We start from the raw sequence: 19,092 nt of genomic DNA on the forward strand, positions 1-19,092 counted from the left end.
TATATATATACACATACATACATACATATATACACACACACTCATATCAAAGTGAGTTTCCCCATAGGAGTCAAAGGAAACTCAGAACATTAGTTCCACAGTGCCTTCTATTGATTGTATGCACATGGGGCCAGAAGTGGGGGGTGGGTTGTCGCTGGAGACACTTAGGAACGGAGTGTTTCTGAATGTCACTGGTGCCCCCACATCTCTGGCTAAATCAAATGCGGTTTGAAACCTGCTCGTTTTGCGAGACAATTAACTGCAATAATATATATATATAAAATTATTTTTTTATATAATATATATTATATATATTTATTTTTTTATGTATACTTAACCTGATCTAGTCGCATGGTCCTGCATCTTCGGCTCTTGTGTCAGCAAGTGCTGCTGCAGGGGAGAGGAGGGGGTGCTGACAATGGCTGGGTTATGGGAGCCTATGGGTGATATTACAGCTCCCAGAATACTCTGTCACGCACTCCCTGAGATGCAGTTGCAGGATCACTTGTAGATCAAACAACTTGGGTACGTTCAGCCTGACCATGATGGTTCAAATCTCGGCCGGTTCAGCAGGAACAGTCTATGGTCAGCTTTCGGCTTTTTTTCCCTAATTTAATCTAGGAGAAGCTACCCAACCGGGACGCAATGAGATTTATATAAAAAGAGCGAGGAAGAACTCAAACCTATGGTGTTCTTATTGTTGTCAGTGCCATCCTGTCCAGGTGACAACCATATATATTTCTTCTACCGGTGTCACTGGAAAAGTAGGCAAGGAAATATCTCCCCAGAGGAATCAGGAAAAAATAAAAACCTCAGGAGAATAAGAGTGCCACACTTTTTGTTGCAAGTCATCACATTATGAGGGCTTCTAAATGCACTCTTGATCAGAGTTTTGGGGACTGATAAAAGACTGATGAAGCAAGATAGACCGGAAATAGTGTTCAAAACATAATGTACCAACTCAGCACTCGGGTAGCACGGTGCCTCAGTGGCGGGGACTGATGTGAATGCAGAGTATGTAAAGAGCTTCATACATTGTTGGCGCTATCTAAATGTCTGTAACAAAAAAACATTTTTAGACTCACTACTGTACGAAGAGCCCCCTTGTGGCACCAGTGTGTACTTACAACGTAATTAGTGGAGATACACTATATTGTCAAAAGTATTTTGACAACTGCCTTTACACGCACATGAACTTTAATGGCATCCCAGTCTTAGTCCGTAGGGCTCAATATTGAGTTGGCCCACCCTTTGCAGCTATAACAGCTTCAACTCTTCTGGGAAGGCTGTCCACAAGGTTTAGGAGTGTCTCTATGGGAATGTTTGACCATTTTTTTCCAGGAGCGCATTAGTGAGGTCAGGCACTGATGTTGGACGAGAAGGCCTGGCTCGCAGTCCCCGCTCCAATTCATCCTAAAGGGGTTTTATTAGGTTGAGGTCAGTCAAGTTCCTCCACCCCAAACTTGCTCATCCATGTCTTTATGGACCTTGCTTTGTGCACTGGTGAGCAGTCATGTTGGAACAGGAAGGGGCCATCCCCAAACTATTCCCACAAAGTTGGGAGCATGAAATTGTCCAAAATGTCTTGGTATGCCGACGCCTTAAGATTTACCTTCACTGGAACTAAGGGGCCAAGTCCAACCCCTGAAAAGCAAACCCACACCATAATCCCCCCTCCACCAAATTATTTGGACCAGTGCACAAAGCAAGGTCCATAAAGACATGGATTAGGGAGTTTGGGATGAACTCAACCTGATAGAACACCTTTGGGAGCGGAGACTGAGCCAAGCCTTCTTGTCCAACATCAGTGCCTGACCTCACAACTGCGCTTCTGGAGGAATGGTCAAACATTCCCATAGACCAGGGGTCTCAAACTGGCAACCCTCCAGCTGTTGTAAAACTACAAGTCCCATGAGGCATTGCAAGGCAGACAGTGACACGCATGACTCCCACAGGCATGATGGGACTTCACATGATGAAGTTTCGCAACAGCTAGAGGGCCACCAATTTGAGACCCCTGCAATTGACACACTCCTAAACCTTGTGGACGGCCTTCCCAGAAGAGCTGAAGCTGTTATAGCTGCAAAGGGTGGACCAGCTCAATATTGAACCCTACGGACTAAGACTGGGATGCCATTAAAGTAGAAATCCCTGCATCTACAGACACCCACGATCTAACATTTTTTTTTTAAGCCAATCCGGTCCATCCCACTCTGAGCCGTCAGCCGCGGCTTTGCCATGTAGGTGGGTGCAGAGGACACAGCGGAATAGTAAGTCTATGGGTGACGTCACTCCCCATTAATTTCACAGCTGTTGTAAGGTGTGTCCTCTGCAAAGCTTCTGCCACTGGAAACCGGATCGGGTTCAAGAAAGGAATGTATACGGATTTCTTCTTCTTTACAGGGCTAGATAGGTTAGCGTTAGATCGTGGATGTCTGTAGATGCAGGGATTTTAGTGTAAGGTTGCTTTCACAATAAACGTGCCAGCTGTTCGTGCTAAAAAAGGGTTAAAATACCCCGTGTTGCGGCGCTTCCGAATCGCTTTTCAGGCACTTCAGAAGCACTGCCTATTCAATGCCATGGGCAGGGGAGGTTTGGGAATGCTGTATACAGAGCTCCCAACCCCCCCCCAAAGATGATGCTTGCAGGACTTTTCCGAACATCCTGCAAGCATAAAAGCACCCATGGCAGAGCATGGGAGGCTATTTCTAGCGCTAAAACGCCTGAAAACTGCCTCAGTATAAAAGAGGTCTTACACTTTAAAGTTCATGCACCCAATACTTTTGACAATATAGTGTAAAATAAATTCCCTCCCACCCGAAAAAAAAAACAGCAACGCACACACACACGCTGAAACTGTAACCAATGACCCTTATAAGAGATCCATATGTGTCAGATTACCGTTCCATTTTCCTTTGTAGAATATTTTCATGTCCATGACTCCAGACAACCGGCCAATCAGAACCTCTGACTGAGCTCCATTGTACTTGGAAGCCCTGAAGATGCTCAGCTGGGACCAGTCATCCCAGTAGATCTGATTCTGTGATCAGGAGAGACAGATTAATAGAAAAGGCTGTTGTGTGTGTGACGTAGGTGAGTGAGGCGGGAACAAATCTATTTCATGCTCTTACCTTAAACACAGCTATGGCATAAGGATGGGGTAGGCTGTCTAGGATCACCATTCTCTGCTGTCCATTGAAATCTATCCTCTCTATCCGATCCATGTAAGCCTCAGTCCAATAGATCCAATTTTCATCCACGGAAATACCATTGGGCCATTTAATGCCATCAAAGACCAGATGGTTCACCGAGGAACCATCCATCTCACTCTTGTAGATGCCATGTCGCTCGTCACCCCAGTCTGTCCAAAACATCAACCTGGAAGCAACAGCATGTTGGCATAGTGCAGATTTCCTTCTCTAGATGTAAACTCAATCACTAAAAATGTCATATAAGCTTTAAAATGTTAACATACCAAAAAGGTATATACACTCATTCCACCCGATCGGGTCACAGAGCTGAAGAACGAGGAGAGGTCTGTGTAAACAAACCTCTCCCCGTGCTTCCTACTGTGGCTGTCACCGATCGTCTGTTCCCTGTTATAGGGAAAGACGATCAGTGACATCACATGCCAGACCACACCCCCCTACAATAAAAAAAAAAAAAAAAAAACACATGACGTCATACATAACCCCTAAACTGCGCCCTAGTGGTTAACTCCTTCACTGCCAGTGTGATTTACACAGGAATCAGTGCATTTAAAGTGGTTGCAAATCCTTACAACACACTTTGACCTACAGGTAAGCCTTAATCTAGGCTTACCTGTAGGTCAAGAAATATCTCCTAAACCTACACGGTTTAGGGGATATTTGCCGAAAGACAGGTACCGCTGTCTACGGCGCATGCGCCGTAGACAGCGGCGCGCAGGCGTACTGAGCACGCCGCCGTCAACGGCAAAATGCCGCGGGTGGCGGCTCCCGTGCGCATGCGCGGGAGTGACAGCATCGCGGCGTCGCCGAATGACATCGGCGGAGCGGCGAGACCCACTGAGAAGATGGATGCGCTGGACTACAGGGGACAGCGGTGACTTCGCTGGCTCCTGTGTCAGGTAAGGGACACATAACGGACTACTATGCGATGCATAGTAGTCCATTATGCTTTACCTTTGCAGGGAATGAAAGAGGAAGTAAACTCATCAGGGTTTACTTCCTCTTTAAATAGCACTGATTGCTGTATAAAGGACAATGGTCCCAAAATATGTCAAAAACGTCCCATGTGTCTGCCATAATGTCGCAGTCATAATAAAAATCGCAGATCGCCGTCATTACTAGTAAAAAAAAAAAAAGTTAATAAAAATACCATAAAACTATCCCCTATTTTGTAAACGCTATTACTTTTTCGCAAACCAATCGCTAATTGCGATTATTTTTACCAAAAACAAGTAGAAGAATACGTATCGGCCTAAAAAAAAAAAAATAACTTTTATATATTTTTGGAGGATATTTTTTATAGCAAAAAGTAAAAAATGCATTTTTTTCAAAATTGTTGCTCTATTTTTGTTTATAGCGCAAGAAATAAAAACTGCAGAATTGATCAAATACCACCAAAATAAATCTCTATTTGTGGGAAAAAAAGGAACGCCAATTTTGTTTGGGAGCCACGTCGCATGACGGCGCAATTGTCAATTAAAGCAACGCCGTGCCGAATCACAAAGGGGCTTGGTCCTTTGGCTGCAAATTGGTCCGGGGCTTAAGTGGCTAATATATTAGGTCATAATAGGCACATTGAACCAAAATAATAATACTCTATTTTTGGAATATATATAATAGAATACAAGAGAATATTTTCTGTTCTAAGAAATCCCTTCTCGGCATAACCTGTATGGTTACACCATCCTAAATTTTTTATTTTTTAAATCTGCAAATCTCAAATAAAAATCTGATGATCCTGCCATGAATATTCTTGTTCAGGCACTTCCTGATATAGGCTAGCAATGCGCCCTAAATTGCCTGTTGGTTGTCATCCTTTTGCATAGGTTTCTGATGGAAAGGAGATGCTAAATCGAGAACATTTAGACAGGAAGGGGGTCATTTACTAAAACTGCAAAGTGCAGAATCTGGTGCAGGTCTGCATTGGAAACCAATCAGCTTCCAGGTTTTATTGTTAACCACTTCCGGACCTCCCGCCATCATTATACAGCGGTACTTTGAAGTGGAATATCGTTAAGGGCAGCTAGCCCGGTATCCACTTTTTCAGCAGGCAGTCCGCTTTCGGATAAAAGCGGTCACTGCGGCGGATTCACAGCGAGATCAGTTTTATCGGTGGCAGGAGGTCTTTTTGACCCCAGATCTCATATTTAAGAGGTCCTGTCATGCTTTTTTCTATTACAAGGGATTATTACATTCCTTGTAACAGGAATAAAAGTGCCATTTTTTTTTAAACGGACAATTTAAAATTAAAAAGTAAAATAAAGGAAAAAAGTGAAATAAAAATGAACCCCCTCACCCCTTCCCCCCAGCTCGTGTACAGGACCAAACACATACATGACTAGCACCCGCATACGAAAACTGTGTTCAAACCACACATATGAGGTATCACTGGAATCGGTAGAGCGGGAGCAATAATTCTAGCCCTAGACCTCCTCTAACTCAAAATATGCAACCTGTAGAATTTTTTCAACTTCGCATATGGAGATTAAGGATAAAAGTTTGTCGCCATTCCATGAGCGGCGCACTTTTGAAGCATGACATGTTGGGTATCAATTTACTTGGCGTAACATCTTTCACAATATACAAAAAAAATAAAATTGGGCTTTTTATTTTTTTTATTCAAAAGTGTATTTTTTCCAAAAAAAGGCAATTAAGACCACTGCGCAAATACGGTGTGTGACAGAAAGTATTTCAACGGCCGCCATTTTATTCTCTAGGGTGTAAGAATTTTTACATATATGTTTGGGGGTTCCAAGTAATTTTCTAGCAAAAAAAAAAAAAAAGATTTTAACTTGTAAACAAATCTGAAAAATAGGCCGGTCTTAAAGTGGTTAAATCTTGATTGAACAAGCTGAGGTTAGTTGGCTACCATGCACAGCTACACCAGATTTTGCACTCTCCACTTTTAGTAAATCAACCCAGAAATGTCCAAAAAGTTGCTCACCCATTAGAACACCCAAAAAAAAATTCCAAATACTTTTGTGTTATCGGTAGGCAGTGACTCACCCTTCCTGGGGAACCAAAGCAAGAGCTCTAGGCCTTTCCAATACGGAGGAGTTGACAATAGTCAGCCGCAAGTCCCCATCTGGATTGGCAACCTGCAAACAAAAAATAATCTCAACAGTTGTATGCATATAGACCCTCATTATCATTTTGGTGCAGTTATAGCTGAAGGACCAAATAATACACTGATGTAGACAACAGCAGGGTGGGACTAAAGGGCACATTTTTACAACTGCACAGGTGTAATGAAACATTGGTGATAGAAACTAAGAGCCCTTTCACACTGCCAGCACCCGATAAAACACTGCTAAAACTAGTGGTGCTTTACCAGTGTTTTTCGAGCGCTATTGGGGCGCTTTTAACCCCCGCTAGTGGCTAAAGGGTTAAAAGTGCCACTGCCAAAAGCGCTTTGCAGGCGCTTCCCATTGATTTCAATGGGAAGAGGCGCTTTAGGAGCGGTGTATTCACTGCTTCAAAAGCGCTGCAAAGAAGCTGCTTGCAGAACTTCTTTTTTTTTTTGACGCCCTGCCTACGCAGCGCCTCAGCTTCTTTCAGGCGATTTAACGCCTGAAAAACACCCCAGTGTGAAAGGGGCCTAAAGCAGGACTCCTATGGGTTTTAGCTTCTAACCACCAGGGAAATACACTGGCTTTGTTCATCCCTATCTAATACATATTATATATATATACACACACACACACACACACACACACACACACACACACAATATATTTTTTTTTTTGTATGTTCAATAAAATCTTTAAAGTGGTGTTGCCACCAAAAAAATAAAACTACTTAAAATTCTTAAAAAAAAAATCAAAAAAAAATAATTGGCAAAAAAAAAATTTTTTACTCACCTCTAAATACCGGTTGCTAGGGGGTCCCTCGTAGTCTGCCTTCTTCATTGCCCGGGCTGGTGACATCACTTCCCCTCGCGCCGCACATTCACCTGGGACCTGTCATGTGTCCCAGGTGACTGTACGGTGTATCACGGCGCCCTGCGCCGCTCGCGCATGCGCAGTGGGTGCCCGGCTGTGAAGCCACAGCCGGGTGCCCACAGTATGCATGACGGCGCCGCGAGCGGAACGGGGAGCGAGGGGGGGGCTTCGTTCCCCCGCATCGCTGGACCCTGGGGCAGGTAAGTGTCCGATTATTAAAAGCCAGCAGCTGCAGTATTTGTAGCTGCTGACTTTTAATTTTTTTTTTTTTAGGGGGTACCCCACTTTAAATATTTAAAACTGCAAAAAGTTATTCCCATTATTACTAAAAACTTCTCACTGTGGATTTTTGACTATTTATATTTTATACTATATGACCAAAAGTGCCCCCCCCCCCCTCCAAAATCTTGAGATCAAGCATTTCCAGTGAAGGGTACTGCGAATGCTACAGCATACAAAGACAGTTTAGACATTTGTGCTCTTCCAGCCTTGTGGTAAAAGTTCTATAAAATGCGCTTTTCTGTCTTAACATGCCTATGCCCCTGTGTACAAAGCCAGTTCCATATAAACATGGTTTGTGGAGTTCAGTGTAGAGCAGTGATGGAGAACCTTGGCACCCCAGATGTTTTGGAACTACATTTCCCATGATGCTCACCTACACTGCAGAGTGCATGAGCATCATGGGAAATGTAGTTCCAAAACATCTGGGGTGCCAAGGTTCACCATCACTGGTGTAGAGGAACTCAAGTGACCTGTACAAGCCCTGATCTCAACCCTACTGAACACCTTTGGGATGAGTGGGAATGCAGATTGTGAGCCAGATCTTCTCATCCAACATCAGTACCTGGACCTCACAAATGGGCACAAATCCCCCACTCTCTAAAATCTTGTGGGAAAGTTACACCCAGTATATACTTTATGTTATGGATCGAGGATTTATTTTCTTACTCATACGAATGATGACTCGTTTGTTCATGTTCTCTGTGGCCAGGATATACCCGATTACCTGTATGTGTGGGTTGGGTAAGTGCTCTCCCCCAATATGTTTGCGCTTCATTGGAATGTTACGAATCTTGTTCATGCGTTCATTGTTCATGTTCATGTTCATGTTTTACATAGTTGGCAAGGCTGAATAAAGACACCAGTCCATCTATTTCAACCTGTGTAGGCGTGTGTTCAGAATTATTTCCCATATCCATGTATACTGTGCTCACTAAGATACGAGTCCAAGAGTTTTTTTAAAACTATCAATACTTCCTGCTGACACCACAGATTGTGGAAGAGAGTTCCACATCCTTACATCCCTAACAGTGAAATGCCCTATGTAGTTTAAGGTTAAAGAGCTTCTCCTCCAGTTTAATTTAGCAGCCTGTGTTCTTACACTCCCTGAGACTGAATAGTTTATTCTCTATGCCAGATTCGCCCTTGAGATGTGTATATTGCCATCATATCTCTTCTCAAGCGAGAATAAGTTTAGTGCTTGCAGTCGTTACTCATAACTGAGGTCCTCCAATCCCCTTTTTAACTTTTGTGCCTTTCTCTGAACTCTCTCCAGTCCCAGCACATCCCTCCTGTGAACTTGCGACCAGAACTGGACGGAATACACCAGATGTGGCCGAACCAAAGTTTTATAAAGTGGCAGGATTATCGTTTTATCTCCGGAGTAAATTAGTTTTTTTTATTTATGCATGCTAATATTCTCCTAGCTTTGCTTGCTGAGTCTGTCATCTACTAGGACCCCCAGATCTTTATCTTGGATTCCCCCAGGAGGTTCTCCTCCTAGTAACTTGCATTCATATTTTTAGCCCTCAAGTGCATTACTTTAGATTTTTCGACCTTAAACCTCATTTATCATGTACGTGCCTACCCCATTATTTTATTGAGGTCCTTTGTAAAGTTTCTACAACTTGCTGTGAAGTTATTTCCATACTTTGTATAATTTCAAAAAACAGATAAAAATTAAAAATCTTGTGGCAAGCCTTCCAAGAAAATGAAGGGTTATTGGGGAGGGGGGACACTTTATATTAACCTCCCTAGCGGTGATCCCGAGTCTGGCTCATGCTGGGATTTCAGTACCACGAGCGGTAACCGAGCCAGGCTCGGGATCGCATCGCTGGATACAGGGAGAAGTTACTTACCTTGTCCCCTGGATCCAGCGATGTCCTCCACGCTCTGTGTGCGAGCTGTCCTCCGCTCGATTCACACAGTGCCAGAGTGCCACTGAGCTCCGTTCCCTGCGACGTTACGACGCACGAGAGCGGAGAACGGCGCCAAATTCAAAAAAGTTAAAACACAGTACATATACAGTACACTGTAATCTTACAGATTACAGTACTGTATAAAAAAAATACACACCCCCTTTGTCCCTAGTGGTCTGTGCAGTGCCCTGCATGCACTTTTATAATATACTTTTTTTTTCTGCCTGGAATTTGGAGATTGTCCATAGCAACCAAAAACTGTCCCTTTATGTCAAAAGTGATTTTAGACCAACTAGAAAACAGTGATAATAAATTATAATCACTTGCAGAATTGAGCGATAGCGATTTGTGGGGAAATTCCTTATCAAAAAAAAATCACAAAATCTAATGACAGCAACAATTCTACATAGGAGCAAATTTCAGTGTCTTTGGATTTGATTACATTATTGATTAATTTTTATTATTTATCATTATTATATTATAAATTTTATCATACCCGGGATGTCTGCTAGACTCTGGTTTGAACAGATTTAAGAGAGTTATTCCTAAGAATTACAGGCCTACAATATAAAACACCAAATTTCCATGCAAAATAATTGTACCGCTTTCAGCACCTAAAACCAGAACTAATCATACCACCAGGGAGGTTAATGGCCATGGTTTCAGAATGGAAAGTCTAACAAGCTTATATAGGTGTGATCATTCATATTCTAATTGTTCATGAAATCCCTGCTTTATTCCAAAAAAAAAAAAAAAAAAAGACAGACAGACATTAGCGTACTTCGATTTTCTTATTGCCAGCATCAACCCAATAAAGTAAGTGACTGATTGGGTCGAATGCCAGGGATTCTACGGTTTCCAATCCGACTCGAACAAGGACTTCCTGCCCCGAGCTGCCATTTAGACACAGACGCTACAAGGAGACAAAACACACACAGCATTAGCTCAATTAAAATGTTTTCGGGGGTCAATTCAGGGTAGATCATCTTAGTAATAATTCTGGTGGACACATTCAAGCCAACATTTTGTAGAGTCCGACTGTAAAAGTTTGAAATAATTTGGTCACATGGAGTATCAGAAAAAGGCTTGTAACCAGCCAGAATCAGCCACGCAATCTGGTTTGAAATGTTTTTCCAGCAAAAAGTTCCTGCCATTTCCTCTCTTTCTGGGCATACTGTTTCTCCCTACCCTCCCAAAGACCAAATTTCAGACATAGCTGATACACACCTGAATGACATCCAGCGTGACGTCCGCCCAGTACAAGCAGTTACTTTCGTAGTCAAAATCCAAAGCCACCGCACCTCGCAGACCCTTCAGCGGCAGTTCCTCACTGACCCCAGAGGACAGGTCGTAGCGGTAAATGGCATTCCTCATGGCGTACAGGATGAACTCGTTCTCCTCTTTAAAAAGGTACAAAATAACAAAATTGTTACAGGAAAACTCTGCATTTGCAAAACTGTGTACGTCTGTGGCTGTCAACTTAAAGGTGTAGCAGGCATCAACTTTAGGCCTGAAAGCGACAAAAGGCCATAAAATTCAGAATAAATGAGAGAAGACTGTCACAGACCTCAAGCATTCTAGGGGAGACACTAGGAACACACTATAGACAACAGTTGGAGACTGAGGACATGCTACACGAGACTGCTAGAGATCGCTGTCATAGCCTCTTTACAAATGAATACTTCCACTACTGACTGCAGGGCCATATGACAAATCTTAATCTACAGTACAGTTATTAAAAATGACATCCCCAATCCAATCTATATCCAGATTTCTAGAACATCCCAAATATCCAGTGCTGTTGCTTCGCAACCAGAGCAACAGTGGTGGTTCTGTACACGGTGTGTGAAAAACCCCAGAAATCTCTTTTCCTGCTCATCCAATTAGTTTAATTTCTTTTCCCAGAAGTCAGCCTTGTGCTTGAAGTCAAATTACAGGCATCCCCTGCCATAGGAATTAAATCTTCGATACAATTTTCTGTCTCCTGCATGCATCAGTGGATGTCAGAGTTTTAGATCCTCTCATTACAGACTGGTCAGATCATAATGAAAGCAGAACCGCCAGGCAATAATAAAAGCAAACCCAACCATTTAATGTAGCAGTTTTATAAAGGTCAAGATTCTGTAAGTTTACTAAAACCCTTGCTATTAATGCAGCTTACCTGGATGGGATTTGTGTGATAAATACTTATTGTGCAACAAGCCACAAGGAACAGAGAGAACAGTCAGTTTTAATGCATCTGGGAGGCCCACAGATGACTTATGACTGTTTGGGTTCACAGCAGGGATCTCCAAACTACGGCCCTCCAGTTGTTGCGGAACTACACGTCCCATGAAGCATTGCAAAACCCTGACATAAACAGACATGACTAGGCATGATGGGAATTGTAGTTCCTGAACTAAAGGGACATAGTTTGGAGATTCTGGGTCTACAGGATTTACTGAGGTTGGATATGCTGGTTCAAAGCTCACTTGCAATCACTCCAGAGTATCACCTGAAGCCGCAGTACTAGTACAGCGATGAAATCACTATGATGCACTGATTGCCAATTAGAGTCTCATCAGTGTAGGCTAGTGATTGTAAATGCTCAAATTGCACAGGCTCAGTAAAATCCAAGTTTTAGCCAATCTAGACAAATTACCTCCTACAGGACAGGGGACCTCTTCTCCGTCCAGTCGGGCCTCCACGTCTCCCCCGGAACATGTGTCTCCAGAAATCCTGCGATAACTAAAGCAAGAACTTAACTGTTAAAATGTGCAGCAATGCTGTATTGTTTCCCTGGCATCATAGAATGTACACAACACAAATCTAAAAAGGTTAGGCGAATAAAAATACCTACTGTGCTTAACAAAAAAAAAAAACCTGACCCAGTGCTTCAGATGTGGATATGGCTGTATAGGACCTCAGGCAGCGCCACTCCAGTCATGCCCTTGATGTTTTGCCCCAACCACGGGGCTTGGTCAGAGAGCTCTGTGCCCAAGCCCCGGTAGGTGGGTTGAAACAGATCAAGGGAGCGTGGCTGAGGCCTTACACAGCCGTATCCACATCTAAAACACGGGGTTAGCTTTTAGCAGTGTCTTACCCCACATATATCCACACTTCTGAATTGGTGCCGGACGCCTGCTCCTACTTTCTGAATGCCGGCAGGGACACCGGTTATGCTCCAGGTCCACACATGATCATAGAAATAACTACAACTGATTTACAACTACATTGACACATCAAGATCAGGAACGGCTATGCTGGGCAACAGTTAAACACAAAACAGAGCAGCCAATGACATGCCGAGTTTGAAGTGTACATTGGGCTGCTGAAGTATTGTATATTATATCTCTTTCTAGAGCAAGCTTACTGGAATCAATAGTGCATGCCACTTTCTAGTCTCTTATGTGGGGTCCAGTGACTTTCAGCATACATCATCAAGCAGCATATAAAAGGAATGCGTAAATTGTTGGCACTATTAAAAAAAAAAAATAATCTGGGACGACGTCATATGTTATATAGGACATCATATATTATATATCCTCCCAAAACAAGAGCAGCACCACTCCTCCATTATTTGACTGTGGGCAGGCAGCACGTGGTTAAAGGGTTGCCTGGGTGGTGCAACATTAAAGCAAAACTTTACCCTCCCCATCCACTTTTTATCAATATTCTCCCACCCTCTCCTCTAACAGAATTGAATATTTTTTTAATTCTTTGTGGAAAAACACCTTCTTCAGACCCCAAACTACACTTTGTCAGGGAAGATGGGCGTCTGTCTATTCACAGTTTTCGCAGCTGCCCCCCAGACACATGGCCGCTACACAAAACAGCCGGAATGCCCAGTAGAAGATGGCAGAACTTGACTGGGTGTGCTGTGATGAAGCACCATATCCCAAAACAACACTGCTGGATTGGCAGGCCTGCAAGTATACTTTTTTGTGAAACGTCCCTATAAAAAGGTGAGGATTAGATTTTTCTTTACCTGTTCTAGGGAGGAAATGCTACAGGTGACTCATTACCACAACAGAAGCTAACAGAGCGGGACTCAGTTATGCCAGAAGCACTCACCCTCTGCTCCTCTTGTACGTGGTGCCCACAGGACAGGGTGAGGGGATGGGGTAGAGTTTCCCAGCAAATTCAGGATCAGGGACACAGTTCTCCAATCTCAGGTCTTGGTTGAGTTTAAAGCCGTAATCACTGCAGAGGAAATTATAATGTGTTAAAGTGGCAAAAGTCCACAATGTGAAAAAATTATAAATAAAAAAAGAAAAAGATTAGTCTGGACAAAAATCATCAATAATGAGGTCATTTGTGTGCCTGACTCTTCCTGCAAGCCAACTCCTGGTGTTAAACTCAACACTGGGCAATGCAAAGCAAGGAAAAGAAGGAAAAAGCTTAACTCTTTCTGGTCAGGGGATTTGTGAAATTAAAAAATACAACACAAAATCAAATGATACAAAAAATAAAAATAAAAAAAATAAACAGTACTAGACTAGATATGGAGTGGAGCCCATAGCCAATATACAGTAGAAAGGGCAGCTTTCCTGGTACCCAAACTCTTGTGGGCAGGGTAAACACATCACACAGGTCAGGCAAAAACATAAGAAAATAATTCCACGTACCATTCAAAATCTTTTCTAGTACAGGAGCAGTTAGAAGATGTAATTGGCCGATCAAAGTCTTCCCCGTTAAAGCAAGTGGCATGTGGTGTTCGTCTCTTAAAAACGGTCTTTCTCCCTAATAAGCACTCATTGCCTCGCTCATCGGAGGGCGACCACAATTTATAGTCATTTTCTGCGCATGGCACACCTGAGACAAAAACAAAATTTCAAAGATTAGCAACTGCCTATTTCCAGAGCATCATAACAAACCAACTCATTACATCCCAACTGAACTTTAAGATAAAGACATTCCTGATGCAACAAAACAAGAGATGTGCAGGGTCTTGGGGTTTGCTTTTATTAAAAACAGCCAGAGCCTGTGGAGAAAAGCCTGTCTCCCATCGGCATGCTGCAAAGAAGGTCCCTTGTTTTCTGTGTCCAAGCAGCGGTGTCTCTGCAGGGGTTCAACACCATTGTAAAATCTGATTCTTAACGAGTCCCCACTGGATACCGCCATATATGCCTTTCATTTCTATAGCAAGGATAGGTGGTCGGCAAGTGGTTACCTAACATGTTATACTGAGCAGCCCCAATCCTCCTTCTCAGGACCCCCCACCGGCACTCCAGGCCTCTCCCTCCTGCATAGTGCCCTCATGGCAAGCCTTGCCCTGATCCTCTTCTTCTGGGGTCCCTCACCAGCGCTTCTGGCTCCTCCTGCCTTCGGAGTGCCACAATAGCAAACGGCTTGCAATGGTGGTACTCGTGTGGGCTCAAGCCTTAGCCACAGTGTGCTTCTGTTGACACACACTGTGCCTTAGCTCCGTCCCCCCCTGCTCCCAGGTACAGAGCTAGATCGAGATCAGGTAAGTAGATGGGATGGGACGGGCGAGGATCACAACGTTTTTTGCTTAGCCACTTTAACACAGGGCACTTATATCCCCTTCCTGCCCAGGCCAATTTTCAGCTTTCAGCGCTGTCGCGACAATTGCGTGGTCATGCAACGCTGTACCCAATGGAAATTTTTATAATTTTTTTCCTACAAATAGAGCTTTCTTTTAGTGTCATTTGATCACCTCTGCAGTTATTTCTTGCGCTATAAACAAAAGAAGAGTGAAAATAGTTTTTTTTTTTTTTTTTTTTTTTTTTAACACAATATTTTTAACTTTTTGCTATAATATATATCAAATTTTTTTTTTTAATTCTACATTTTTTCCCCCAAAAATATAAGCGTATATTGATTGATTTGCGCAAAAGTTACAGCGTCTACAAAATAGGGGATAGATTTATAGCATTTTTATTATTATTTTTTTTACTAGTAAAGGCGACCTGCGATTTTTATCGTGACTGCAATATTGCGATGGACATATCGGACACTTGCCACATTTTTGGGACCATTTACATTTATACAGCGATCCGTGCTATAAAAATGCATTGATTACTGTATAAATGTGACTGGCAATGAAGGTGTTAATACTAGGGGCAATCGAGGGGTTAATTATGTTACCTAGGGAGTGATTCTCACTGTAGGGGGAGGGGACTCACAAGGGGAGGAGACCGATCGGTGTTCCTCTGTACAAGGAACACACCATCAGTCTCCTCTCACCTGACAGGATGTGGATCTGTGGGTTTACACATACAGATCCACAGTCCTGCTCTGTCACTGGGCAATCGCGGGTGGCCGGCGGACATCGCAGCCGGTGGACACACGCATTGGGTCCCCAGTGACGCAGCGGGTGCACGCCCCCTGGTAAGCCGGGAAGGCGATCACGTCATATGATGTCCGTCCAGAACTAGAGTTGCACCGTCCCGCCGTCATATGACAGTGGGTGGGCGACAAGTAGCTTTAAAAAAGCTCATTTGGCTGGGCTTCTCCTTTTGGTCACATGGATGCCATTCGTTTTGCATTCCTGTGACCCGTTTTCAGTAGAGAGCAGGCTGAAGTCCACTCTCTGCTGACATCACGGATTTCAGTCCAGACACCACGTCATCCCGACAATAAAGTCTGGATCTGCCAGGTCCCTGGACTGATACCCGTCTCAGCTTCTCAGGAGCCTCAGAGACCCCGAGATGGCCACTCCCCGCCCCTCCACTGCTCAGCGCTCCAATGAGCACAGAGGCAGATGAGCAGAGAGCTGTGATTGAGTCTAAAGCTCTTTGCAATCTGAAAAGCGAACGATCTGCGATGTTTGATTGTCGGTTCCCAGTGCAAAGGTGTCGGGGGACCGATGCTGCATCCACAAAAGTATAAATGGGGGGAAAGAAAGAAAGTCATACTTCTTTTAATGCATAGATAGCATTATGGTAAAAAAAAAGTCTGACTTTAAATCACTTCTCACACGTTCACAGGTACCTACTGACATGTATGGACGGTGCTCTGAGCTGTATGTGTGCTGCACTGTATTTCCGGATATGTAAAGAAATAATGCATTCTGTATGCACGCCAACTAATCGATAATAAATATAGAATTGTCAACTATTTTCCTAATCAATTATGTAAATTAGTTGTTCCCCCCCTAAATAGAATCCAGCAGATCAGAGACATAATGCGCTCATAAAATGAGGTTTGTACCCAGGACGTCGCTTGTGTTGACCTGCAATATGACCCAGCTGTGTCCTCCTCCAATGTAAGACCCGAAGATGGTGAACACTGTGCTCTTCTCCCCGGGTTCAGTCAGCAATCCATAGACAATCAGTGGGCTGTCTGAGAAGTTGAAGGTTTTCCATGTTTCTCCCTCATTTGTACTATACCTGGAGGGAAAAGAGGACAACTGATGATGCAGTATGAAGGACATGTTCATTCTCTGCCTCCAGGGGGCAGCACATTATCACAAAACAAACAGCTCCCAACTCCAGCAACATGTTGCAATGGCCACTGTTAGGTTTTAGCCTTTTGCTTACAGCACACAAGTATCTTGGCAGCAAAACATCCCCGAAATGTAGTAGAGCACTGACCGTAGGGACAGGTCTTAGATCACACTTGTACTTTTTGCATGCATTTTTGTATCGCATTTGTTTGTATTTAACAATTATTTTAACTTTCTTTTACATATGGTATACAGGTAGATAACAGATTATCAATCAACACATACCCCTTCCCCGATCCCTTCTCAGCACCCTTTTCCTCTCCCCCTTGCCGATCTCCCCCCGACCCTTCCTCCTCCCTCTAGCCATCACCTCTCCTGCGATCCTGCAATCTTCTATTCTATACATATCTCTGTATATTTCCTAGTTCTCTTGAAATCCAGCCATCTTTTCCAAATGCTTGCAAATCTTTCCACCTGGTCTTCTTCCCTACTAAGATATTCCATTTATATATGTATTCTATTCTTTCATATGTAGGTTTTTCTGGTTCTAACCATTTTTTTTTTGTATTAATCGTTTCACTGCATTTAGCAAATATGGGCATTTGTTTGTATTTTTTACATGCATTTTTGATATAGTTCATGCATTTTTTTTGTTAGAGGAGACTAGATTGAATACACAAAACTCTGCCAGAATTGCAGCAAAAACTTTTTCACGTATTGCCACTGAAGTCTATGGGGCCCTAAAAAAAAAACAAAAAAAAAAAAAAAAAAAAACAGTGCACTGGAAAAAAAAAAAAAGGTACTGTGTTGCATGATATTTAGGTGGTTAGGTTTTACAAGAATTAGGTTTGATATTCTCAAGGAAATGAAGGAAAGAAAAGCGTGCCAAACTAACTGACATTGGATCTCTATGCAGCATAGAGTATCACTTCCTAGTCATATCAGCTGTCACACCCAACTTCTATAACTTCGCTTCCTATGGCTACTATAGTAACATGGAGGCAAAGGGGACAGGACAACAGGAGTAGGCCGAACGCTCCCTCGGCTTAAACATTTCATAAACAGAAGTCATAGAAACTAATGGGGTGGATTTGCTAAAGGGAAATAGACTGGGCACTTTGCAAGTGCAGATGTACTCTTGTTAAAATATAAAATGTGGCAAAGCTTTACTTTGTAATGAATACCCAATCAGGTGCAAAGAACATTTTTGCTTGCACATGATTGGATGGTGGAAATCAGCAGAGTTTTAACGTATTTACTAAGCTCTGGGGAAAAGGAGTGCAATTTCACTTAGAAAGTGTGCCATTAGCCTTTAGTAAATCAACCTCTATGTGTCCAAAACACAGACAACTACGCCTTAAAGCCCTCCAGCTGTTAGTGAATGTTAACTCTTTCACTGTCAGACCACTTTTAAAACGCAAATGGCAAGCCCATTTCTGCAATCTTTCCCTTTTATATTTCAGATTTTGTAAACAAACCCCTAAACTATACTATTTCTATAAGCAAAGAACGGGTAGAATTAAGCGCCACAATTTTTTTTTCCTTTTTTTTTTTTTTTTTTTTTTTTTTTTTAGGTCCCCCAATATTTGCGTAAATGTTTATAAAAACTGCATAAAAACTTAATTTTTGCTTTAAAAAAATAAAATAAAAAAACACAAACACACTAAAATCAGTACTGGACACAAAAGCAACAACACTTAGGACATTTCTTCTAAATCTAAAGGATAAAACTTTATGGAGTCAATATATAACACTGTATAAATGAGGTCTTGTGGCTCACTCACATGGACACTGTGACCTGTACAGTGTGAATTAAGTTTTTTTTTTACATGGCTGGGGTTGCCTGGAGCTGTGTGCAGGCAATCTATGTTACACTATGGGGATACAGAAGCTGTGTGAACACAGCCGCAGGTCCTAATTTGTCAGGCATATCTAGGTGCGCGGTCCCGAATGCAAACAGTTTGTATTCAGGGTCATTCGCCTTTGTTGGCACACCTGTCAAAGACCTGCGGCTGCAGATCTTAAAAAAAAGCGGCTTTTTAGGCGCAAAACGCCCCGCCTATTGAAATGAATGTACAGCGCTGCCGAAGTGCCTGAAAAGTGTTTCGGCAGCGCCATAACATTGGCATCATTAACCCTTTCCTCAGCCACTAGCAGGGGTTAAAAGCATACCACTAGAAGTCGAAAAGCACCGATATAACAGCAGTAAAGTGGCGCTAAAAGTAGCGGCACTTTACCGCTGATGCCAGAACCGCCCCACTGTGAAAGGGGTCAGAGAGTAACCTGCTGTTCCAGGAGCAAACAAACCACCCATTTCTGCTGTATGGGTCATGTTTGAATGACCCTGTAATTAT

At 42.9% G+C, this 19,092-nt stretch overlaps 1 protein-coding gene across 1 annotated transcript in view; it reads right to left on the reverse strand.

Annotated features, from left to right (window-relative positions):
• SORL1 (sortilin related receptor 1) overlaps nucleotides 1-19,092 on the reverse strand; it is a 155,031-nt gene that overhangs the window by 61,967 nt on the left and 73,972 nt on the right. The window contains exons 13-21 of the mRNA XM_077457755.1: nucleotides 16,504-16,682; nucleotides 13,956-14,142; nucleotides 13,402-13,530; nucleotides 11,990-12,075; nucleotides 10,576-10,748; nucleotides 10,130-10,261; nucleotides 6,216-6,307; nucleotides 3,132-3,378; nucleotides 2,902-3,040 (exon numbers count right to left, since the gene is read on the reverse strand). Coding sequence (XP_077313881.1) covers nucleotides 2,902-3,040; nucleotides 3,132-3,378; nucleotides 6,216-6,307; nucleotides 10,130-10,261; nucleotides 10,576-10,748; nucleotides 11,990-12,075; nucleotides 13,402-13,530; nucleotides 13,956-14,142; nucleotides 16,504-16,682 — 1,364 coding nt within the window. The remainder of the gene's footprint in view (nucleotides 1-2,901; nucleotides 3,041-3,131; nucleotides 3,379-6,215; nucleotides 6,308-10,129; nucleotides 10,262-10,575; nucleotides 10,749-11,989; nucleotides 12,076-13,401; nucleotides 13,531-13,955; nucleotides 14,143-16,503; nucleotides 16,683-19,092) is intronic.

The sequence above is a fragment of the Lithobates pipiens genome, unplaced genomic scaffold, assembly GCF_037356315.1.
Source record: "Lithobates pipiens isolate NorthernLeopardFrog02 unplaced genomic scaffold, aLitPip1_a1.2 Scaffold_27, whole genome shotgun sequence".
Taxonomy (NCBI): domain Eukaryota; kingdom Metazoa; phylum Chordata; class Amphibia; order Anura; family Ranidae; genus Lithobates; species Lithobates pipiens.